Raw genomic sequence first — 25,977 nt, 5'->3', positions numbered from 1 at the left:
TGCTGAACGACGTGTTCGATGCGGCCGAGTTTTGATCGGTTTCTCTTTGTGTTATTTAGGCTAACAGCACCTTCAACGCCTTAGCGATGCTAAAAGAAATGGCCGACGCTTGGGATGAACTGGGTCCACGTGTTTGGGACTTCTTTCAGAACAGCCAGCAAGTCAGCGTATTACGGGTAAGGTTGATTTATTGTGACGCTGCCTCTTGTTAATCAATCAACAAGTTCTAGCAAGAAAACTTTGAGTGAGCTTTTCTGTCTTATGTTTGAAACTTGAGCATGTTGTGTCGAGAGACAAATGACTGAGACTCAATCTTACAACATGACCTAGCCGTTTGACACATAGTATTGTTTAGCACGTGATTCTGACGCACTGGAAACCTTTTGTCTCATTCTTCTAGCACAGGGATAGTCAACGGGTGGTCCGCGGCGATATTACAGGTGGTCCACAAAAAATGGAAAAAATAATTGCAACATTTTTAAAAATAAAATTGATTCCTTATTTAGACTTGATTTATTTTCCAGCTGATTTTGCGAATCATTTACCCATCCAAATGATGTCAAATGAAGCTGAGAGTCCCAAAATAGATAAATAAATAGCCTGATCCCCCTTCGGTGCAAAATAAAATAATATTCCACCAAAGCAGTGGTCCTCGAGTGACTTCTTGGTTATCATGGTGATTCCTTGGACAAAACCAACAAGTTCCAAACGGGGACTTTGCAGATCCATCAATAGTCAGAAACCCGACAAGAGTGAGCAAAGAATGCTGACATTTGAAGTTCAACCTTTGGCGGAAAAAGAATGACTCATGATGTGTACACACGGCAGGGGAGAGCGTACGGTTTTCAAGTCTCCTGTTCAGTATGGGAACTCAGGGATGGAAGTAATTATGGATAAGTACGGGATAATTTTCATCCTGGCAGAAGGGATTATCTATAGAAGTAGAGGACATGGACACTTTGCCTCCACCTCTATCTCCTTCCCTCCCTCCTCCTCTCTCTCTCTTGCAGTATTTCCTTGACACTGACATTACTCTAGTGTCACTCCAAATGAGCTTATAGGCAGCTGGAGGGAAGCAGACATCGGGAGCTCCACATAGCCGCGGTATTCATTACCCTAGCCCTAACCTTTACACAAATGGGCCCGCATTCCTCCTTTGTCTTCATTTTCTCCGCCAGCACCGGCGCTCTGCTTTTTTCTCCGCCGCCGCCGCATCCTCATGGTCCCGGGCCACCGGCTCGTAAGGCGTTACGTCATCACTGCCGGAGGTCGTTCAAGGTTGCAGATGTGTTTTAGTTTTGATGGACCAATTACCGCAGATGACGAGTACGTCTGAGGACCGGAGTGGAAAAGAAAGGCCGTAAACAGAGGCACTAAAAAGCCAGTAGGGTGAACACGGGTCAGGAACCTGTTTCCCCTTCAGATGATATCTGAATCGGCTTTTTGGTAGCTATGCTACCAAACTTAACCCTAACCCTAACTTAATGTTTGACACAGACTTAGGAACCATTCAACATGTGATTATGTCCTCAGCCATCTATTTTGTGTTGTCAGACTTTGCTGAGCAATCCAGTCTTTGCCGCCGCCCTGGACCTGCGTCTTAACGGCAGCGGCTGGACCGCCGCTCTGCTCGCCAATTTCCTCTACAACGGACCGCCGGCGGATCGACCCGATGGGGCGCCGCCCCACGACTGGCGGGATCTTTACAACACCACCACGGAGATTCTCCAGTTTCTATCCAAGGTCCTTGGTGTGCGTATCCATTTTGTGGCTTTTATGTTAGAGGTATTTTTTCTGTTTATTCAGCGCACGAAATAGATTTTTTTCCACTCATTTCTGTTTCGTGAGAGGCCTCACTGTTTGCCAAGTTTTAATGACGTCAAATACAGCACAAGCACACGCTAGCGGTTGATTTATCGATCTGCGCCGCAGTTTGCGGCGAGAGCCCATTTTCTCGACTCAGTGTGATCAAACGTGTGGAAAGATGATTTTCACACACATTTCAAAGCCAGGTTTGTTGATTACTGCTTCTCGTGGAGTCATGTTCTCAGATAAAGTTAGGGTTTCGGAGTTTTGGGGGGTATTTTAGGAAAGTTGAGAATTTCATTTCTGTGACAGTGTTTGGATTTGAACAAATTTGAAGCCACTTCCAATGAAGACCAGCTGGTGGGTAAAGCATTGGAACTCCTCATGACTGACAATTACTGGGCCGGCGTCGTTTTTGTCAACCTGCCACCCAACGCCAGCCGAGTCCCTCCTCACATCCGTTACACGATCCGCATGGACATCGAGGAAGTGGAGCGTACCAACAAAAAAAAAGAACGGTATGTAACGAACCACACCTTTTAACTTTTGTTCCAGTACTTTTGAAAAGGTCTGGATTTTTTTTTTTTTTTTTTTTCAAAGTCATCGTGTTATCACCTAAAAATGTGTCACTTTTTTTTGTTGGTGTCTAAAACGGCCACACTTGACGATGACTTGGCCTTTGCCGGCACAGATGACAATGTGTCTGCTTTTAATAAGGTCATGGTCTCCGGGGGCTCGAGACAACTCTTTTGACGACCTACGCTATATACGGGGAGGATTCGCCTACGTGCAGGACATGATCGAGCACGGCATCGTGCGAACGCAAACGTCCGGCAGTCAACCCCTCGGTGTTTTCGCTCAGCAAATTCCCTACCCTTGCTATGTGGATGACACGTGAGTACAAATTTGTAATTTGAATGATTTGAGTCATGGTCCTTTTTGACTCATGGTACACAGTATTGTTTCATATTTCTTTCAAGGTCATGCTTGATTTCTTTCCTCAAACAAGTTCAGTTGTGGCCAAATAGATCAATTTTGGAGATCAATTTCAATATGGTCATTCATAAACTTGAGGCAGACCTGGATGAGTTTCTTCCTGAGCAGAGGGATTTTGCGTCTCAGTGTATTAAAAAAAATTCTTGACCACTGTGGCCCCGCAGCTGCCTTTGAGATTATTAAGAAGTTCATCCTGTGTAGTTTTTAATAATTCTCATGATCGTTGAGACTCCACAAGGTGAAATCTTGCAAGGAAGAATCCGTGGTGGATCAAATACTTATTTCCTCCCCTGTAACTTGTTTCAAAAGCATCTCCACACTTCAGCTGTTAACGTGATCCGATCGGCGCTGCTGTATTTGTTAGCAACAGCGTTTGAACAGACTTTTGCTTTCCCTAATTGTGAGCAATCAATCATTGCAGTCTCTTCCCCTATTTTCTTTCCCTGATATTTGAAAATCTCTACGTGAGTTACCAAGAGTCCCTTGAGAAAAACTTCTGGATTCCATTGTGTTTGTCTAAATGAATAACCGCCATCTATGCGAGTCATCAATTTAACAAAACAAACCCTCCCCCCCCACCACAAAAAATAAAATGCATTTAATCAAGCTTGCAAGGGACCAAGAATGCAGTCAGTCCAAACTATTGATTTTAGGCAAACCACAGGAAATACCCTAATAGCTGATGGATGCTGAATTATTTATCCAGGTCGGCATCGGATTCCCAACAGCCAAGCCGCTCGGTGTACATAACACAGCCCGGCTGTAATCGCGTTTCATCGTGTAAGCGGCGTATCGCTGGAGAAAATCTTGCGACTGCCATCATCACAACATTATGCTCTCTGCTAATAAAACCAAAAAGCCCGGAGATAATTACAGGGGAGACTTAACAATACCGTACAGCAGAAGACAGAAAATTCAGCTCCACTGGAACTGCCATTTCCAGAGATTAGCAATCTAATTTCAGAGTATTATGTGCTTTACAACGCCGAGCGTTTTCAATCAAGTGATCTTTAGATGGTGTTTGGGTAGCTCGGATGAATTTGACGACTTTGTTTGGGTGTTTAATTATAACGCATTGATGATGACTCATCGCACACAAGAACTGACCCAACCAAGTCTGCTTTCTCGGTTGAAAACGGCCATTTCTAAATTTATTAGTTGACGTTTAACGATTTCATATTTTTGTTCCCAATGTGGCTATTCTTTTTTCAGTTGTATGCAAAATCGATGGCCGTGTTTATAGACGGTATCACAAAATTGGTTCAGAGGTGTTATTTCAGGGTCACATTGGTTTTCAGGGGCAAGAGAGTTGATCTTATAACTAACAAAGTTGGACCACTTGACAGATGGGCTCAATTGGTCTAATCAGAGGAATTTTTGATTTGCGTTTCATTCCGATTGGGCTTTTTTACATTCGAAACCGTCGCAAATCGGACATTCGCCAGCCCCGCCGGTCGCAGCGTTCCATCTTCCCGAGAGGACCGATTAATAATTACAGAAGATAAATGGAAGCCATAAAGCACTGCAATACCCTCAGTCCCAACACCATTTACTCCCTCGCCCGTGCAGCCACGCGGGCAATCCGATAAATTATTAACCCTTGAAAATTGCTATTTCATTCATGAATAATTGAAAGAGGAATGAGACAAAGGAAGATGCGCTGAAACAGAGAGATGGCAAAGGACTGTGACGCTAATTATTTCATCCACACACTCTTTTGTCAAACGGATGGCAAGAACTGAAAGCTCTCCTTGACGTATTTAAACAGCTGCTTGTTTGCATTGTTTTTGATGGGATAATTCCCAAATTAAAAATGGAACTCGCGGCGACATAGGCTGGCGGATCAGAGCCACACAAATGATCCAGTTTCCACATTTCCAGGTAGCCTTCAAAAGTACAGCTCGGGAAGAGCACATGCCTGGAAAGCAAGAATGGAATTTGCCAATTTGTTTTGAAGCTGATAGTTCAGTCTTATGTTTCACAAAAGCAACGGTCCTCAAGTGATGAAGTGGTGCTTCTAAATATTTTTAGGATCTTTGCATGTGGGGAATTTAGCCTGGGTTGTTATGGTGAGTCTTCGTGATATTGATGGAAAAAAATCAATCAAATAATCTAAAACAAGATCATATTATAGAAGAGTGCAAATTGATGTTAGACTGTTTTGAGATTGTTTGTTCTTCCAATCAGAGGTCAACACACACATACACCCCATGGTGACATTTTGCACTGGAGATAACCAAAGTGTATTAGCTCCCGCTGTTTTCCCCATTGAGCCGGCACACGGCCAGGCCTGTGATGATCCCGCGGGATAAATGTTGACCCCCATGGGGCCTGATAGCACATAAACACGTCTTTTATCAGTGGGCCCCGCGTCACCTCACGTTCAGGAATCATAGGCATCTCTCGTTTGGATCCCGAGGCTGCAATCTCCATCAATAGGCTTGAAACATTTTCACATCTAAAGATGCTCTCCATTACATGCTGGGCTCGCTGTGTTAGATTAATGTTTTTTTTCCCTTTGGTGATTAATATTACGGGGGGGGGGGGGGGGCTAGTGCCATCAGCGTGTAAACTATGCATTCATGTTTACATTTATTTGCCGAGCCAGCATTTTACCACACGGGAAAAGTATTCGTTTGAACTGTATTAAAGGTAGGATCAAATTCAGGTTGAAGAATAAAATAACACTTTCTGTGTATGGTGCTCTGAATGAAATAATAGTGGATTAATTATAATTCTTTTAGATTACATCACTAGAAGTGTTTTTAGGTGGTCTCACCGTTGAGCTAAAAACAAAAACTGAAAGCGTATGTTATATTATATTATTAATTCAATATGTTAAATAGTTTTTGGTTTATTCGGATTCTTAAAAATGTAAGCAAAATAATAGTTTTGTAGGCCACGTTTCATCAAATGAACATTTGGTTAGATACAGACAGGATATAATTTGACTGTGAAATTCCTTCTTGAATTTTTATCAATGAATAACATGAGCCATTGAATAACATGAACTACAGTAATATTAATATTGACTTAAATAGTTACTTGAAGTCAGTTAAAACAGTTGTTAATTAAAATAATATTATGAATTTAATTTAATAGGTTATCCAGTATATTTCCTTATGAATTGGAAGTCGGCGAGAACTGGCGTTACATTTAGTTCTTGATTTACACAGGGGCCCTAAATTTAGGTCAGACCGCCAATGTAATAAGAGTTCTGTTACTTAAGCACCTTCTGATCGAACCTCCCATGCATAATTCAAGCGCATCTGGTGGCAAGGTTGTCGGTGTCGGACGCACCACGCACATGGCTGAGCCCGGCGAGGAATCGCCGCGGAAGGAGTTAACGCAATCGGAAAGCCGTCAGCTGTTCCAGAGAGGATTCTGGCATTAGCATTCGCGTGGCTTCTCTCGCCTTGCCTTTAGAAACAGCTTTTGCTTCACTGAGGATTCAACTTTTCGAGCTCCAAAAGGCAATTTTTGCACATGTGATATGGTAACTGTTTAAAGTCGAATCGCTACAAAGGCTTTTTGTGAAGGAAAGTGGTGCAAAAAAAAAAAAACTTTAGTACGTGGGTTCCCAAACTTTTTCAACATTAACGTCAAATTTTTAAATCAAGAATCGAGCTGGGCCATGCACAGTAGACTCCCACTAAACAGCTGACAATTTCAAGCCATGAAAAAAGATGTAGTTTTACATTTCAAAGTTGAAACGGATGGGGTTTTTTTTCTCAGTATCTTGCCAATATTCCTGTTTTTAGCATTACTAGCCACATTTTTGCATCTTTTAAATGCAATTAAATAGGCAGGCTGAACCACAGTCTCGGGCCACTCGAGGGTTGGTTGTGGGCCGCATGTGGCCCGCGGGTCGCTGATTGGTTAAATTTGACACCAATCCAACTTTGCTTTGCACAGGGAAACTGGTGTTCCCATTCAGGCTCGTTTGGATGAATTCTCGTGTCGAATTTTATTGAAATACAAACTCCAGAATTTGTGCAAAATGTGTTTCGAAACAAAATGGCCGATTTCAGACGTGGGAAACTATTTTGTGAATCGTCAATCTGAGAAATTAGCATTGGGGCATCATCCTTTTCTAATTTCCCAGTTGAGTGCATGAGGATTTTTGGAGAGGAAGGTATTGAGGTATTAATCTAATTTGTTACATCTCTTGTAGTGATAAGATGGTGGCGTTTTATCCGCCTACTGAACTAAATCATTTTTATCGGAGTAGCTTTGACATCTCAGTCACTGTCTAATAAAGACAAGGGAGCTCTTTGTTATATAGGCAGGAGCCGAAGATATTGACATGGCATTTTGCTGGCATTATGAACGGCCTTATTGCTGTTGTAACAGAATGGACTCACTCACGGCAGCCGGCTAACATGAGCTAACTTGCAAATAGCTTTGATTGAGTTTATGAAGGTTAGATCAGTCTTGCCTTGTAAATAACAGCCGTCTGCAGAGCGATTTATTCTTCTTCTCCAACACGGAATATTATCTCACGTGTGCAACCCCCACTTCTCGATGCACTTGTTAAAACATTTCTTACAGCTTCATCCAAGGTATCGGCGGGATCCTCCCGATGTTCCTGGTGCTGGCTTTTATGTACACCACGTGCATGATCATCAAAAGTCTGGTTCTGGAGAAAGAGCTTCGGCTCAAGGAGGTTCTGCGAGCGGTTGGCGTGCGCGACAGCGCCCTTTGGCTCACGAGGTTCGCCGAGAACGTGCTTCTGCTCGCCGTTCCGTGCGCCCTACTTAGTGTCATGGTCAAGGTCAGTGGCAAATCAGATCGGATTCCAAATAACTTGGGTCTGTCGGGTCACGGCTTGTGTTTTGGCCATACCCTTGCTAATCACCAATCATTGGGCTGTGGGGTCAAATAATTACCCGTGAGTATTTTTTCCACCAATGATCCATTTCTCTCTTGCAACCCCAAAGTGCAATTTATTGAAATTAAGATCACAGCAGTGGCGTTTGTTATTTCCCACAGTTGCATCACCTTTGCGTTCAAACAGGCTTCCTGTTATGCAATTAGAGTCATGGATATTTGGCACCGCATGCGTTCGTGATTGCAATTAGAGTTGATTATCTGAAGGCCAGCGGGTCGTTCGCCGCTATTTCACCGCGCGGTGTTAGTACAGCAACAGTGGCCTCGGTGTCGGCACTCCGAGTAATAAAAGCCAAGACGGACGCGCGAAACGCTCACGGCGACAGCGTCATTATGTTCCGTTCAAAGTAGAGCCCATCCTTGTGTTGCGGGAAGCATTGTTAATGATTCAAAGATGATTGTTAGTTGGCGTCAGGCTCATCAATTATTTTGCTAGGCAATTGTGAAGTGTGTCTGGTAAATAAAAACGGATATTTGAACAGCTGGGTGCGATGCAATTCCCTCCCGTCGACGTAATGTGCAAACATTAATAACAATAAATCCAGTTAGCTGAGTGCCTTGGAGGAGCAATGCCTATTCAAATGACGGGCTCTAAATGATCCTTTCACAGCCCGGTTCAGTGCATTAATAATAATGGCGAGTTGAGTAGTCATTATTTTAAGGGTGCTTTTGGATTAGGTGGGACAACAACCGGCCCTGTCGTCATTTTTTAAGTGCTTAGATTTTTCGGTCGGTGTTGGTTAGAGACGAGGGTGTCGTCGCTCGGTGTAATAAGATGTGACGGGGTCTGTGTGACGGCTTCATTTGAAGTGAGATGATCGTGGAGAAAATGTTTGAAATGTGTCATTTGTGTGTGTTAACGAAACAGGAAGGATACAAAAATAGATGACTTGCCTCCATTTCACAAACTGCTCTTTGGTCACGGAAGTCTAAATGTAAAATCGGGAGCAAGGTAAATTTTATCGCTGAGTAACTAAACAACCGACAGTCTTTGGGTCCATCCGAAAAATTCACGGAAGTTAAACTTGGCTTGTTTTGTGTTATTTCGAACCACAAGTCTACGTGTTCGTATCCTCCACAATGCTATCGAAAACATTGAAGGACTAATGGAACCACCGGGAAGACGACTCTGCATCCCGACGTTCGGAACAACACCGCATTACTCGCAAGTCAACCTCCAGCTTGACCTCTGGTCTTGGTGTGGCCCCCTTCAGGTTCCTTCAGGCTCTGGTGCAGTCGCTGCCTTTATATATGACACTGGCTTGGATCTACTCGGTGGCAATGGTGGTTAAAAGTATTGTGGGCGAGAAAGAAGCCAGACTGAAGGAGACGGTGCGGATGATGGGCCTGAGAAGCGCCATCTATTGGCTGAGTTGGGCCGTGTCGAGCGCGCTGCCGTTGGCCATCAGCTCGCTGCTCCTTGCTCTTATACTCAAGGTGATCCCGCTGATTTTAAAATGAATCCAGGAGGAGCCAGTGCCTCATTTTAGAGTCATTCTGGGACAGAGTGAGAGAAAATGAATGCATTTTGTAATTAGCCTGACAGACAAATGGGATTGCTAAAGGCTACACAGTGGTCTCTGTTCCCGTGGGGTTTTCCAGTCGTGATCATGCCAAGGTAATCCTTCCGAATTTGAATCACACCTTCATAATCCAATTCTTTCTTTTCCAGCAATTTATGGAAATATAATTGACCCTTGACCATGCTTGAAAAAAAATGACAAGCGTCCTACAGGTTTCATTCAGTCTTTGTAATCATGTCAGTTTTATCTCTTACAAATCTCAAAAATCAGGCACGGGGTTCCTCCTTTGAATGAACTCATTTTGATGAGCCAGACGGTCCCTCATGTTCACCATGATCACGTCTGGCAATTATTTCTCTGTTCCTCAGTATGGCAAAGTGTTGCAGTACAGCGACCCCAGCCTCATCTTTGTCTTCTTGTTGGTGTTCTGCCTGACCACCGTCACCCAGTGCTTCTTCATCAGCGTCTTCTTCTCCAAGGCCAACTTGGCGGCAGCGTGCGGCGGCCTCATCTACTTTGTCCTCTACCTACCTCACATCCTTTGCTACGCCTGGAGGGATGTCCTAGGTTTCGGACCCAAGGTTGCGGCGGTAAGACCCTCCGGAGTGATGTGGCACATGGATTTGCGCATGGAAAAAAATATGTTTGACACAGAAAAAGCAAAATCGTTGATTGTCACTCGGATAAAAGCTTTAAAGTTACTCTCGGCCATCCCACGGGGCCCGTTGTGTACGATGAACCATTGATCAACTTTCAGTCTTTCTTCTGTGACCTTTATGATAGTCCCACCATCATTTGTCCTTAAGATGTCCTTTCCGCCGGCAAAGACGTACGACTTTGCCAATCTTTACTGTCGCTAGGGAGAGAGATTGTCAGTGCAGGCGTCTTTCCTTCCCTGACCGTTTCAACAACTCACGTGGACGTTTTGCTCATAAGTCAATTGAATAGCAGCAATCAGTGTTGACAGCCAGTAATATTTTTTATTGGCACCTGACGTAGCTTTCATCCTTCATCTGGAGTAGGGCTACCTAGGACTTCCTAGGTTGAATCCTCGGTCATTTGAGAAAAACATTTGGATGGATGGACTCGTTTCCAGATTGGAAAACATGATTGGTCTGGTTGGTCAAGTTCGGGTTAAGGTTTTCGTAGGATAGGTTTTGAAGTTAGAGGTGATGGTAATAGTTATGATTCAAATTTTTAGATTAAGCGAGTTTAGGGTTCTGTGTTACTCTTCCATTTTTGGGTTGAGGCCTTGGAGATTTGAGTTGGAGGTCATGGTTTGGTGTTAGGGTTGTTGGTTTCACAGACCGTAGACTGGAGTTTTTGGTTAAGGGTTACATTTTAGGATTCAAGGTTAGTATTTGTGGTTTTATGTTTACAGATTGGTCTTTGCATTTCTGGTTAAATATTTAGGTCAATGTTAGGTTTTTATTTGCTGTAGAATTCCCTAGAAAAGAAATATGCTCGGGAGTTAGCATTAAGGTTTCCACTGCTCAATTCAGTCATTAATCAAGCTTGATTAGCTTTTAATTGCTATTAGTGGCAGCATACAAGGGGAGCTTAACTTCCTCACCATTAGCCTTTAGCAAAAACTCTCCTACTCACTTAACACCAAATGCCTTATAGTACCCAAAAGTGCTGAGATCTTATTTTCTCCCCTGGTTCTCCAAGACAGATAGCCTTTTAGCCTGCTAATTAGCATAAGCAATGTTTCCCTGACCGCGCTGCTATCCAGATCATGCCTGCACTTTATCAGGCCGGAGGTTTTTCTTCTCTCCTCGAGTGTGGTAGATATTACACCGTGTCAAGGGATGCACACTCTCCCCTTACATTGTCCCTGATAATGAAAGACTTTAATCGGGGTGGATTTTTTTTTTTCCCCCCCCCCACCTAAATTGCGACGACCAGATGGCGGCTGTGTGCCAAACCTGAGCTCCAGGCATATTTGCATTTGTTCTTCTTCCAACTGAGGTAGGAATCCTTTCATGTCCAAGAATACCCTCTATGCATCTTCCTCACAATTTCATATGGAAACTTCTACCCAATTATTCAGAACCCCTCAGGTTGCTTCAAAGTAAAATGGCTATATTCGAAAGATCGGATTGCTTTCTGGGTCAAACTTGGACTGTCCCGAGTCTACTTCAGTCTCACTAGGGTTAAGGTTATTTAGAAGTTAATAGGGATACATATTGATAACTTCTTTTGCAATGTTTGTTGTTGGGGGATTCATTTAGGGTCGGTTTTTGGTATGTTCCCAAGAGATAATCCGTTGTACCGCTTAACCCAAGGGTGTCAATCTTTTTGTCGCGGGCGGCATCGTAGTCATAATCGCCGTCAGAGGGCCATTACGACTGTCAGCCCAAATAAATCTTTGAACATTTCATATTCTATTCAGTATAGGCTACACAACAAACTGATAACTAGTTTTGAAATCAGAGACTAGTAAAAACTGTTGATGAATGGTAATAAAATAAAAAATTGCTTGTAACAACAAGACAATTTGCAATTTTTGTATTGACACATAAAGTTGATACACAATTTGTCCTCGCGGGCCAAATAGAATTACACTGAGGGCCAAACTTGCCCCACGGGCCAGAGTTTGACATCCCTGGGCCTTAACTCTTCTGTCGTACTTGACAACAACCAAAGAAACAAACTTAAAAAGAGGGTTAAGGGTATAACAGCCGCAACGACGAGCCATTGAAGCCGCTCGCCCAAGCGCAGTGGGAATCGGTGACGGTTTGCTTCGGAAGCCGCAGGAAATGCTTCTTCCGGAGCACAAATGTTGCAAGCAAATGAGGCGTGAGGCGGCAGCTGGCAAGCAACACGATGATGCAGAGCGATAGGCGGTAGCGGCTAATGTTTCATGGGCAAAAGCGTCACTGGCAATTTCCCCCTCCGTGTAGGATTTATGATTTGTTTTGAATGGCTATGCAAAAGCATATTTCTTTTATGGGTGTTCCACAATGCGACACGGCATCAAACAAACTATGTACCTGTGTGCGTTGCCGCCTGTAAACAGTCTCACACGCGCCGGCTTTCTGTTTCCCCTCAGAGTTTATTGTCCTGCGTGGCATTCGGTTTTGGCTGCGAGAGCTTCTCCAAATATGAGGTGCAAGGCGTCGGTATCCAGTGGTCCAACATGGGCCGGAGTCCCGAGGAGGGCGAGCGCTACACTTTCGCCGTGTCCATCGGCATGATGTTATTTGACGCCGCCCTCTACTGGACGCTTACTTGCTACATCGAAAGTGTCTTCCCAGGTAGATGACTTCATGTTTAGACATGTCCCCATTGAATTTCCAGTCACGAGTTGTTTTTTTTTTATTTCAACCAAGGCCAGTACGGAATCCCCAGGCCTTGGTACTTCCCGTTCACGGCTTCTTACTGGTGTGGCAGCCCCTCTGCACCTGATCTCCAAAAGGACGCCGCCAGCTCCTTGCACAATGGTAAACAAGTAACCACACACACATTTGAAGATGTGCAGCATTTGTGCCTTCCTTGTTGCGTCAAGGGATGATGGCACTTTTGTTCCAATTAACATTCTGGCCTGTTTTTGGATCCTCAACTGCATACAATTAGCCTTTTCCATTGGCGTAATTTTGCCACAAAAAGACTTGCGTCTTAGGAAAGGACCATTTTCCCTCACCTTATGCCCGACTTGGCTCTCATAATAATCATGAAAAAGATTTTTTTTTTTGGTGATAATAGTTTACACTGTGTTTACCGTATTTTCCGCACTATAAGGTCCACCTAAAAACCTCAAATTTTCTCAAAAGCCGACAGTGCTTAATCCGGTGCGCCTTATATATGGGCACATATTGAGCCACTAAAGCAGGCGTGTCCAAAGTCCAGCCCGCGGGCCAAATGTTTATATCTTATATATGGACAAAGTTTTAAAATGGGCCATTCATTGAAGGTGCGCCTTATAATCCAGTGCGCCTTATAGTGCAGAAAATACGGTCCCTAATATTTTAATCCATCTCGTTCTTCTGTCTCGTTTTAAGAATATCTGGAGAAATCGGACCCCAGTCTAAAAGTCGGCGTGTCGGTACGCAACCTGGTCAAAATCTACAAAACAGGAAATAAGCTGGCTGTGGACGGGCTGAGCGTCGACTTCTACGAAAACCATATTACCTCCTTCCTGGGCCACAACGGAGCCGGGAAAACCACCACCATGCAAGTCTACGAGAATTTTCTGATTGGGGAAAGGGAAAGCTTATTTGAAGGAGGCATTTCTTTATTTTTATAGATCACGCGGAGTGTAATCGGGCTTCTGTGTCGATTGGCGTGATGTAATTGTTAATGTCAATATTTTCTTCCTGACTGAGGAACAGAAGACCTCTTATTTGAGAGAGGTATTTATTTTATAGATGTCATGAGTAGAGGAACATAATTACATTTTCAGCTTTTTGTGTTGCCCATCAAACAGAATAATTGTATTAAATGACAGTTATTGCCGTTCCTACGTTTCTTTTTTAATGGAAAAATTAAGGCCCTTTATTTAAAGAAGGTTTTCATTTTTTTGTGATGATGCATGAAGCAAATTAATGCCTCCCTCAAATAAAAATTAAACAGATTTTTCTTTCTCAGTGTACCACAAATTACTAATATGCATAAGTGGGGGGGGGGGTTCCTGAAAAGAAAAACGAGGCCTGGCGTTTCTTTTCTCCAGTGCTAAACGCGTCTTTCCGTGCAGGTCAATTCTGACGGGCCTGTTCCCGCCCACGTCGGGCACGGCACTCATCAACGGCTCCGATATTTGCACCGACATCGATGGCGCCCGCCGGCACTTGGGCATGTGCCCCCAGCATAACGTCCTCTTTGACGAGTAAGAGGAAATCCTAATCCTTTTTTTTGTATGGTAAAGATGAGGGGTAGACATTTTTTTTAGAATTCAGAATGCTTTTTTTCTCTAATATTGCAACTGTACTCGATTACAATTCCTCTGATCAACAGCAAATTTTAATCAGAGAGGGCGTTATATCTACTTAAATATATTTTTGATGCTGATTTAAAAAAATACATCTACTTTTTTTTCTAGCAACTCAGTTTTTACATTTTTTGTTTTGACTTTAATATCGAAAAGCTTACGCAACATAGATTATGTCATGCATTGTATATTATTGTTCTGACCATTCAGAAAAATATCAACCTATTGCTGAACAGAACTTTTAATTCATAAATATTACTACATATATTATGATATTGCATGTTCTAAGCTAGTTTTATCATATTATGAAAATCAGATGTGTTGGAGAAAAAACAAAGGCAGATTCTGAATCAGTGCAAAATTTTTGCATGTCTGATTGAAAAACAATTGAATTTCTTTTATATTTAACTTCATTATTGGCACAACATTAAAGGTTTTTGCACAATATTATAACCTTCCCCTGGAAAAATTCCTCGTCACATTTGTTTACTACTTCTATCATACTTTACAGCTTTATTTGGAGACTGTTTTGCTATTTTCCATCGGCAGGCTGACGGTAGAGGAGCACATCTACTTCTACGGCCGTTTGAAGGGACTGAGTCGCGCCGAGGTGGACGCCGAGATGGAGCAGATGATCCGGGATGTCGGTCTGCCGCACAAGAGACGAGACCTGGCCAAGAACCTGTCAGGTGTGTTGCTAACCAAACCAGCAACATTTTCCTACTCTTAAATTTACAAGCATGAAGTTGGAATAAAACCATGTTAATAATGTAAATAATACCAAAATATCATAGAGGGTTATATTTCCTAATAGAAGTAAAAGAATTAACTTAAAATCAAGTTCATTCACATAATTACATTCACAAATTCAGTTAGTTTTGAACGTGGCGGGTTGTTGAATTGGATAAAATCAGTACTCGGGTGCCAGACGAGCCGAAATCTAACTTTGGAGGTTGATGGAAAGTGTCGTGACGAGTGCCGACTGAAATAACTCACAGCAGGTGACGGCGGACCACCTTTCTTATTATGAAAGGAAACTTGCTGTTGACACGCTCTCGCATACATCCACCGACATGCATATGAATGTTTCCAGGCGGCATGCAGAGGAAACTGTCGGTGGCCATCGCGTTTGTCGGAGGATCAAAAGTTGTCATCTTAGACGAGCCCACAGCAGGGGTCGACCCCTACGCCCGCAGGGGGATCTGGGAGCTGCTCCTCAAGTACAAACAAGGTACGCCCGCCAGAAGCTCAAATGCCCCAGGCCTTTGAACTTCGCAACAGTCGGGTGTTTCATAGCGTAAGCTTGCGTCTGTTCTGATCAGGCAGCAGGGTGATTTGAATCACGTTCCACTTCTACGATTTTTCATTTAATATTTAAATAATATTTCCCTACATGGGTTTTTTGGATTCGAGAGGCATCACAGTGAGCACAATGGCAAAGGTGGCGGATTTGCTATCACGTCGTAACTTGCCACACGTGTTCATTAGCACATACGGCGGGAATCTGAGGACGAGGGAAGGAGGGGGAGGCACACGTGTGGTTTTCCAAATGAAGTCAAGATGCACTGCAACAAAAATAAAAGGCTTCGTTGTATAAAAATCAGGTCAACTTGAAAAAAAATAATTGTTATCCTCATACGATTACAATTGTTTTTGAAAAAATTACAAAACAATTAAAACATTTTACTTGTCAACAAAATATGAATATTCTTTTTACAATTTTGTTGGCTTACAATTATGCTTGGAAATCTTAATCTTTTTTTGTGATTATAATTTTTTTTCCTAGATGTTTTTATTATCTAAGATTAGAAATGTATCCTTGAAATTTTTCGATGTAATCTTTATTCCCATACAATTTTTGAGGAATAATGAAGACATTTTCCCTATTTGTTTCTTGGTTATATTACTGAACAAATTTTTACACCAAATATTTCATCAATCCGTTCAAATTGGCAACGCTTCCACTCCAAAGCTAATAATGTGATTTTGCTAACTCAGTTTGATGCCTCTCAATTCTCCCCAAAAAGAAGAGGGGCTAAAAATAATCCAGCCTGTTGCATGGTAACCCCGGTCTCCATCAAGATTTTAATTCCTGCCCACGTGTTCTGTGCTGCTTTGTTGCCATGGCGATTAGTGGTTAAAACTACCCCCTCCCCCTCCGCCCCGTCTCCTCAGGCCGCACCATCATCCTGTCCACGCACCACATGGACGAGGCGGACATCTTGGGCGACCGCATCGCCATCATTGCCAGTGGCAGGATGCGATGCTGCGGGTCGTCCTTGTTCCTGAAGAAACGCTTCGGCACGGGCTACTACCTCACGCTGGTCAAGGTACGCGCCCTTGATAAACACACAGCCCTTGAACAGCTTTGGACTCAAATCTGGGTGAAGTGAAAGAAAAATAGTAAAAAGCTGCTGTTAACTACAACTCACGCACAAACACTCACACACGGAGAAACCCGCCAATCAATATGCAGTCTAAAAAATCTCATAAAATTACAAGTTTTCTGTAAAAAAAAAAAAAAAAATCTCAAAAAAAGACAGTTGAAACAAACATTTGAATGCTCGTTTGATCGGTCGCCACCATTAATTGGGATCAAAACGAGCTTGTTTGGCACATTCCGCTTCAATTAGCGGCCTTAAGTGGAAAACGCGCCTGGCGTTATTCAGTTAGCGCGAGGCCGGAGTTGTCGAGGAGTGGCTGTTCATCATTCTAAGTGGCTGAGGCTGTCTGTTTGTAATCCAATTGTGTCTCTGGCAGGAGCAGGAACGTCCTTCAAGGAGAAACAGCGCCCACGACCACACCACCATGGAGAGCCGAAACTACGAAGGAGTCCATCCTATCGGTGAGATTAACATCGTGTATGAAATCAAGCTCACTCCTCCCAACCTCAAAATATGATTTGTTTACCTGTCCGATTTTTCTTCTTCCGTTTTTTTTTTTACCTATCCACATAGAATTACAACACGAGTACTTGATCTTTGTAGGATCACAACTTATTTTCACCTAAAAATGTCATTCTCTGTATGGTTTCAATTAAAATAATAATATTAATAATAATAATTTAATCGCCATATAATTATGCCTGACAAATGCATTTTCATTTTTTTTCCAATTACTCACTACTCAACCATACTCAACTAGAGGAATTTAAAGAACAATTGCAACTGCACATAAATAAGAATGAAATAAACAACAATTAACCCTAAAACTAGTCATAACAAAGATCAAAACAATTAACTAAACACTAAAACAAGAGCGGACTTGAATGCTGAGTTGAAAGATAAGGAATAAAAATACAATTGTTATTTTTGTGGTTGTTTTCTGTTTTTTCTGGGCAGATTTGACAACGCTGGGTCAACTGGTGCATCGCCACGTCCCGCGAGCGCTGTTCTTGGAGCGCATTGGCTATGAAATCACCTACGTCCTGCCCTACGACGGCGCCCACGATGGAACCTTTGCCCGGCTTTTCCGTGAGCTGGACCTGGCCATGGCCGACCTGGGTTTGACCAGCTACGGCATCTCTGACACCACTCTGGAAGAGGTACGGCCAAGCCGGAGTACAGACGATTAACTTTAAAACAAAACAACAACAAATAAAACAAAATTTACGTGAAAAGCAACAAAACAATTGTTTCCACAGATTTTTTTAAAAGTCGCTGAAGACACAGGAGTGGATGCAGAAGACATTTCAAGTAAGTCCCTTTTATTTGCAGAGATATTGGGCTGCCTTTTTAATGTACTTTTTAAATGTTATTTATAACCCCAAATTGGGTCAGGCCAAAACAGCATCTTTTATTTTTAATTCCCACAGCAACAAAGAGGAATAGCATCTCGGCCGCCACCGTCCATCCCGAAACGGAAAAGGAGGCGAGCGGCAAGTCTCATTGCATCTATTTCAGAATATGAACCAAAAAAGAAAAGAGCAGCGGACGCATTTAATAATGCAGCTAAGTCACTTGGCATGCTTTTGCTTTTCTGTGCTTCCGTGCAGGTGACATGGAAATGTTTGCCAGTCAAGTGGAAAGTAAGTTTGCTCCTCCAAAACTGTTTGATTAGTTGAAATTGCTAATATGCTAGCAATTGCTATGTTGATCAAGAGTGGCAAAAACACTGGTACAAAGAAAAAATATTATTCCCTGGATTTGTATGAGAACAGACGAAATCTTAAGATGAAGTACTGTCATGACAAAAAGAACAATACCCATAAAGATTTTTTCCCAATAATAATAATAATCATCACCATCTTGTGTCCATAACAGTAATAAGAGTCTCAAAGGGCTCAGGACTTTGTGTCTTGAGTCACATATGAAGTATATAAGACTGAAAACAAATTAGCAGTGGTTCTAGGAGAGAGCTCTGAGGCACACCCCTGCCTCTAAATTCTTTCATTTTTCTTAGAATTCCCTTCGTAAACATATGACTTAGTTTTGTCAGAACATATTATGGCCCCTGAAATCATAATCATTTATTTTATGTGCTAGAATATCTTGTCTAACTATTTTAAGTGAAAAAATAAAATAGAGATTTTGTGCTAAAATTTTAACGTTAAATATCAGAATTACAAAATGTACAATACTTTTAAAAAGTCGGACATACCTTAATTATTAAAGTAAAAGAAAATATATATGATAAAATATTATGACAGGAACATAGTTCTATTTATCGTCATTTTAAACAAAACTAGTCCAAAAATGACCACGGCAATTAATGTACAAGGAGCAGGTGGTACGTTTGATACATTACCTGATCAGGTCACTACTCTCCACACGCTTGTCATTGTGGGCGTGATAAACATCCCGGTGGGGATTCGTGTCCACATCAGTTTTACAGAGGGACACCGGTGTCGGCGGTAGGGGCTCGACAGTCATCGTCGGATGGCAGCTGATCAGGAGGCAGTTCCTGGCTCTCTTCATCAAGCGCTTCCACCATGCCAGGAGGAGCCGCAAGGGACTCATTGCCCAGGTAATGGCCTCCGTCTGTCATATCGATGAAATAAAGTGGAACGCGAGAGTGATGTCTCGGAGGATCTTGTGTTGTACAGAAAAATCGGTCTGTGTTGAAAAAATCCGACAGCATTCATAAGACCACATACTTGTCTAGCTCTTAAACTGACGCCGTTCAATTACACACAAAATATCAGTATCGCGATACATATTGACAGAGATGTTGTTCAACACCCATGGATGTGTATTTTAGAGGTTGGGAAAATGGGGTCATCTAAGTGGGCATTCATTTGATCGAACTGGAAATAATCGGTAAATGTCGATACGATGATGTCATTCCTGGCAATGCATTCATACAGTCATGCTGACTGCTCCCGCCCACCTCGTGTCTGTGATTGGCACTCAAAAGGCAAACTTTTTTTCCCCATTTCATGTCGCATGCTAATCATGTGTTTTCATTAGTCGCATATTAAATACAACCACGCCATAATTGCACAGATGACAGGCTGCAATTAGCCCAATAAAATGGACCTCTGTATTGTTTCTCTTCTCTATAATTTCCAAAGTCAGAACCAATAAACAGCGTACATTTCCGAAGCGTCAGAATTCATTTCACAAGGAGCGGTTACCAAGGTATGGCAATTATTTAAAATATTAGAATAAGTGCGGCAAGCCGTCAGATGTCATCAGTTCTGACAGCTGCCATGTGAAGATTTAATTCAAAAATGATAATAGGGTACGAGGAGCAGTTTTAGTAAACATTCCAATGTATCAAAAAAACAAGTTGAGTGAAAATGAATGCATAAAAGTGCAACTTTGTGTATTAATTCACGTTTAACATATAAAGGATGAAACATGAATAGTAGTGGTTGTAGGACGGACCCTTGAGGTACACTGGCTTCAAAATGGCAATAAAAAAAACGTCCTTGTGTCACGTTTGTTCCAATATGAGACCCTCAGGCCGCTGGCACACAAAAGCTGTGATTAACATTCCTCTCAAGATGGCGACTGGTTAAGATTTTTGCCACTCGCAATTTTATACCGTAGTCACAGCACCATTTGCATCAAAAGTGCAATTTTGTGTATCATCCATCCATCGATCCATCTTCTTCCGCTTATCCGGGGTCGGGTCGCGGGGGCAGCAGCTTCAGGAGGGACTCCCAGACTTCCCTAACCCCAGCCACTTCATCCAGCTCATCCCGGGGGATCCCAAGACGTTCCCAGGCCAGCTGAGAGACATAGTCTCTCCAGCGCGTCCTGGGTCGTCCCCGGGGTCTCCTACCGGTGGGACATCCCCGGAACACCTCCCCAGGGAGGCGTCCAGGAGGCATCCTGATGAGATGCCCGAGCCACCTCCTCTAGCTCCTCTCAATTTTGTGTATCAATTCAGTTAAAAGACCGAAAACGCAAGGGTTCTAGGACAGAGCCCTGAGGCACTCCCTGGCTTTTAAATTCTTTCACCTGGCATAAAAATCCGCAGTTATCTTTGTTTTATGAAGAGACATTACATTTTTGCATATTCATTCTGGAAATACACTTGAGATGATGATGAGCCACATCATAAAATGAATCTGTTTTTGTGTTTAAAGCCAATCCGGGTCCAGCTTGGCCGCCCACGTCTTGAAATCTCCGATAAACTCATGCATTGTTCATGGCGAGTGCTTTGGCTTTTACGAAGCCTTAATGACTTTGTTTTTCGCTGCGCTCTCGATAGGAGAAGTACCAGCTGTCACCTGCAATTACTGTCAAATAAGAGAATAAGGGAGAACAAGAGAAAACGAGAGAGAGAAAGAGAGGAGCGTCTGTCATTAAGCCTTTCAGTCATCGCTCGCTCTTTATCTTGCTTCTCGGCGGTACCGTGAGTTTTCGTATTTCCAGAGGCGGAAATTTGCAAACTTGCGCGAAAGGCCAATTAATCATGCGTACGCCGGCTCTCCCCCAAACATACAAGTGATTAAGCTTTAAAGATATCTGACCTATAAGCCGGCTCCCAACAATGAAATGAGGAAAAACGAATTATGTCTGAGAGAATTGGATTTTTTTAAGAAACAAAAAGAACTCCCAAAAAAGAATATAAAAAACTTATCATGAACTATCCTGATGTAGTGAATCATTTTCTCACAAGATTTAATATCAATTCACCAACAATGCTGAGGTTGAAAAAAAAAGAGTCCAGTCCAGTGTTGATTTATCCAAATTTATGATCTCGTACATCTCCAACAATTGCTTTTGTATTTTAGGTGGTGTTGCCTGCCGTTTTTGTGTGCCTCTCCCTGATCGTCTCACTCATTGTTCCGCCATTCTCCGAATATCCCAGTCTGGAACTGCAACCCTGGATGTACGGCTTGCCTCAGACCACCTTCTTCAGGTAACCGTTGTTTCTTCGCTGGTTCCTACATGGCATCTCTATCAGCAATCTCACAATAAGTGACAAGGCCTTGGGAGACTTGCGTTGACATCTCAATCAGTTCACAATTCCAACACTGCGTGCGTAATCCTTGGAGGACTGGATTAGCATATTACTGTCGACTCATTGCTCTCGACTCTCTAGGGTCTACCCCCAAAGGATTCCGACATTACTCAGTGCCAATCACTTGTTTAAAAGAATAACTTCTTATCTAAAAGATAATCTATCCAACCCTGCAGGTATTTTATTTCCCCTGACGTTACCTTAACACAATTAACTGCGGCCTTGGCTCATATTGTATAATACAATTGTAGCTCTCTGGCGTAGTGAGAGCTCATTCTGTTCTGTTGTGCTGAGCCCAGAAGTTGCTAAACAAGACAGCAGCACTGACGCATGTCAGATTAATAGACGTTGATTGTACATGTTGATCTCTCGCCAATTGTGTCTGCAACCTATTTGTTCCGCACAGTGAGCCTTGATCTTGTCTTTCTGATGCATTTCTTCATTGGTTATCTATCTATCTATCTATCTATCTATCTATCTATCTATCTATCTATCTATCTATCTATCTATCTATCTATCTAGCTATCTAGCTATCTAGCTATCTAGCTATCTAGCTATCTAGCTATCTAGCTATCTAGCTATCTAGCTATCCATCTATCCATCTATCTATCTCCGTCTGTCCGTCCGTCCAGTAATAGATCTAATCTATTTAATCTATTCTAAAACACCCACCACTCCATCTGGAGGTGAGTTCATATTTTAAACTAAATCCTCACACGTGGCGCTAATAAATTTGTTCCGTGCTGCCGTCCCCTTTTTGTCTTCTACATGGCCGTCTGGCCCGGTTGTTCTAATAACTTTTTCCATCGTTGTAATTTTCAAACTACATTTCATTGACCTTCGCTCTCACAATTACCGAATATTGTCTTTTCGCTCGAGTGACCTTGAAAGTGCCCACTTAAAAGCGACTCCACGCGCCACGTCTCTCCACGGAGGCGTGCCTCATAAACCGTCCCGTTTACCTCACACCGATGAGTGATTAAGATGGAAGAGGTTCTGAACCCAGCTAGCCTGTGTTCGTCCTGTATGTTAGCCTTGCGCTTTCCTAAAGCTTCCCTCTAATAGCTCAGCTCTCGCTCGGTGCCCGGATTCATTAGTTCCGCCTTTTCGGTGTACATACGCAATGCCCTAGTCCGGTTTTTATTACCTCGGAACACCGTGGTAACCCAGCCATTGTTAATTGCAGAACAGATGGCTGCACATAATCCATTTTTACAACGGGACCACTTCGATTACTCTCACTGGTGGCTAAGGAAACGGCCGTACGACCTTCATGGAGATGCCTCGAAATGAGACAATGAGTATGATAATAATCCACACGGCCGACTTGCTTGTGGTCATTGTTGGCCGAGAGCCATATCTGAGGTCTTTATGGACCTGCGGTATGTACTTAAGAGTGTGAGCTCCAGCCAACACGAGGGACAAAGGTTTTACGCATAATGAGTCTTTCTATCATAACCGATGGCCATTTGATGGATTTCTTTGATTGATTAACGTCAATTCGTTAACGTTCTCCCAGGCTACAGTGGCTATAATTTTTTCTACAAGGAAAGCTTTGGGTACACAGGCAAATCTCACACCCTGAACAGAATCTATACAGATCATTTTTAAAAGCAGATGCAGAATACATTTTTCTGGTTTACAGTTAAGCGCCAAAGTTATGCGGGAAAAAAATGGACAGACAGGAAAATATCTTGGGTGCTAACTGGGAAAAGAAATGTTGGAGTTCTGGAACTCAGAGGTTTGATAGTGCCGAGACCTTAGACTGGAATCCATCCATCCAGCCATCTTCTGAACCGCTTAGTCCCCACGGGGGTCGCGCGAGTGCTGGAGCCTATCCCAGCCGTCATCGGGCAGTAGGCGGGGGACACCCTGAACCGGTTGCCAGCCAATCGCAGGGCACACAGAGACGAACAACCATTTGCACTCGCACTCACACCTAGGGACAATTTGGAGTCTTCAATCGGCCTACCAAGAATGTTTTTGGGATGTGGGAGGAAACCGGAGTGCCCGGAGAAAACCCACGCGGGCCCGGGGAGGACATGCAAACTCCACACAGGGAGGGCCGGAGGTGGAATCGGACCCGCACCCTCCTAGCTGTAAGGCGGACGTGCTAACCAGTGCCGCCTAGACTGGAATCCTTTTCCACCAATTCAAGACTCTATGCCTTTCCCAGACTATGGCTTGTAGCTGAGATACTTGCCCAGATGACATTAAATGTCCATTCTTTGCAGTAACGATGCACCAGGAAATCCTGAGGTGTCTGAAGTGGTAGAAACCCTGGTGAACAATCCCGGCTTCGGAACACGTTGCATGGACGGCGACCCAATCCCGTGAGTGTTCTTTCAGTGCCCCGTTGATGTTTAATATCAGTGAGATATATATATATATCCAACATGAGTGTGGCAGCGGCAGCAGTAAAAAGCCACTCTTGCCTCAAGCATTGGCAGTAGGGAAAAAATAATGAGCCAATAAACCGGAAATTGATCGCTAAGCCAAAATGAACTCCTATCCTGGTTCATGTATCCTACTCGCAGTGTGTCATATGAATCCATAATGTTAAATTCGAAACTGGACGAGCCTCACTGGGATCATTTCTAATTGTACGTCTTCATTGGCATAAATGACAAAAAAATCGACATTTCCGGCTGCTCAATATCAAAATTTGCAGCCATCAAAATAAATACTTGCTGAAAATGTTGTGTCATTGACATTTCCCTGCAGGGGGTTACCTTGTGTCTCCCGCCTCTCCGATTGGCTCGCGCCATCTGTGGACCAGTCGGTGACCGACGTCTTTCTAGAGGGCAACTGGAGCATGTCCAACCCCTCCCCTTCTTGCCAGTGTAGCACTCCTCAACGCCAAATGATGCTGCCCGACTGTCCGCCCGCCGCAGGGGGGCTCCCGCCTCCGCAGGTACGTTCATTTGACGGGCATAAATCATCATTCGTCTTTGGTCTTCAACTATATGACGGTCAATGAGGAGGAATGGATTACGGGGAGCAATGTGGGCATGACTGAATGTACTTCAGTGACAAGAGACCACCCACACATAGCAAAGCACATTGCCAAGATGAATTCCCTTTGACCCACACACACACTTTTTTTTTTTTTCCCAAAAGCTTCCCCCTGTTGAATAAATCATGACAAAGTGTGCCCGCTTCTTCACTGGCTCCTTTAATCCTACCCGTCCTCACTATGCCGTCCTTGAGAAACTCTAGTGAAGACAAGAAAAAAGCAAAGACACCGCAGGAGGTGTGAAATCATCGTTTCCATGGAAATGGCAGGCGGCGCTAAGCCCCGCTATCAATTGCCAGGTATTGACTTTGCCGTCGTCGATGAAGAGACAGCCGCAGAATTTGTTCGCAAATTGCTGAGCTGAGCTTGGACGTGCCACGCTGTGTGCGTGAAGTTCTCGGAGGGCCGGCAGGATTTTTTCCGAGCTCGAATCAAGGCAGAAGAATTTCAAATGTTATTGAGAATCGACTTCCTACATTGCCCTAAGAATATTGCCCCGCTGAAGGTGAGTGGTTGCCATGGAAACGTAACCCAAGCTGCACGCTTCAGTAAACTGCTGTCGTTCGTAAGCAATTTGCCAAACGCGGGAGACAAAGCTTATCTGCGCAGGAACTCTTGACCACAAAGCCGAGCGGAACATGTTTAAATGTTAAAGACTTTTCTTTCCCCTTGCGTAGATAACATTTGAATTTTGCCTCGGAGCGACGTGGCAATACGCCCCCGTGGTCTTATCTGGTTGGGGAAGATGTGATTACTGCTGGCTTTTTTTTTTTTTTTTGCATTACCCTCACACACCTGCAAGTTTGCACAAGCTGAATGCAAAGCGTGAAGCTGTTCTGCAACAACAGATGTCGTCACACGGAGCTCGGCCAATATCATTAGAGGCACGCTGCATTCGTTGGCGTGTTTGTTCACAGATAAGTCAAGGTTGCTTTGTCGCCTGATTGCTAAACCAGATAGCTAGTTGACTTTTTCTTCTTTGTCTCGTCGTAAGACATATTCTTCTCCTGATGGATGAAAGCCGGCGTTGTTCTGCTTACTAGCAAGGTGGCAGCAGAAGGAGTTTGGGTAATTCAGGATTCAGAGACGAGCAACGTTTACGGCGTTCCCTCATGGTTTTTTGGGGCTCGGGGCCGAAACCTGTTGCGAAATGCATAAATTTGCTAGAAGTTGACACAAGAGCTGGGGAGAGTGGCCAAAAACTGTAGTCAATTAAAGTCCTGTTGAATTATATGACTCAAGAAAATTTTTTAAATGTACTTGAATAAATCTTGAGTGAAAAAAATGGACTTTTAATGTTTCTGTTTTAATCTAAGAACATGGTCGCCAGCTAAACAAATTAAAATAATATAATAAAATAACATAATAATAAAAAGTAAAATAAAAAAATAAAATATAAT

The 25,977-nt window shown here is 43.1% G+C and overlaps 1 protein-coding gene across 1 annotated transcript in view; it reads left to right on the top strand.

The window, feature by feature from the left end:
- The window catches only part of LOC133161708 (phospholipid-transporting ATPase ABCA1-like), a 48,418-nt gene that overhangs the window by 8,713 nt on the left and 13,728 nt on the right, over window positions 1–25,977 (top strand). The window contains exons 11-32 of the mRNA XM_061290255.1: window positions 60–176; window positions 1,555–1,752; window positions 2,119–2,324; window positions 2,524–2,700; window positions 7,354–7,576; window positions 9,584–9,805; window positions 12,271–12,475; window positions 12,551–12,661; window positions 13,220–13,391; window positions 13,912–14,043; window positions 14,695–14,834; window positions 15,239–15,376; window positions 16,321–16,475; window positions 16,906–16,990; window positions 17,487–17,689; window positions 17,789–17,840; window positions 17,960–18,022; window positions 18,140–18,172; window positions 18,971–19,110; window positions 21,332–21,459; window positions 23,796–23,894; window positions 24,286–24,475. Coding sequence (XP_061146239.1) covers window positions 60–176; window positions 1,555–1,752; window positions 2,119–2,324; window positions 2,524–2,700; window positions 7,354–7,576; window positions 9,584–9,805; window positions 12,271–12,475; window positions 12,551–12,661; window positions 13,220–13,391; window positions 13,912–14,043; window positions 14,695–14,834; window positions 15,239–15,376; window positions 16,321–16,475; window positions 16,906–16,990; window positions 17,487–17,689; window positions 17,789–17,840; window positions 17,960–18,022; window positions 18,140–18,172; window positions 18,971–19,110; window positions 21,332–21,459; window positions 23,796–23,894; window positions 24,286–24,475 — 3,189 coding nt within the window. The remainder of the gene's footprint in view (window positions 1–59; window positions 177–1,554; window positions 1,753–2,118; window positions 2,325–2,523; window positions 2,701–7,353; window positions 7,577–9,583; window positions 9,806–12,270; window positions 12,476–12,550; window positions 12,662–13,219; window positions 13,392–13,911; window positions 14,044–14,694; window positions 14,835–15,238; window positions 15,377–16,320; window positions 16,476–16,905; window positions 16,991–17,486; window positions 17,690–17,788; window positions 17,841–17,959; window positions 18,023–18,139; window positions 18,173–18,970; window positions 19,111–21,331; window positions 21,460–23,795; window positions 23,895–24,285; window positions 24,476–25,977) is intronic.

This window comes from Syngnathus typhle, linkage group LG1 (assembly GCF_033458585.1).
Source record: "Syngnathus typhle isolate RoL2023-S1 ecotype Sweden linkage group LG1, RoL_Styp_1.0, whole genome shotgun sequence".
NCBI classification, from domain to species: Eukaryota; Metazoa; Chordata; class Actinopteri; order Syngnathiformes; family Syngnathidae; genus Syngnathus; species Syngnathus typhle.
This window is presented reverse-complemented; position numbering and strand designations above follow the sequence as displayed.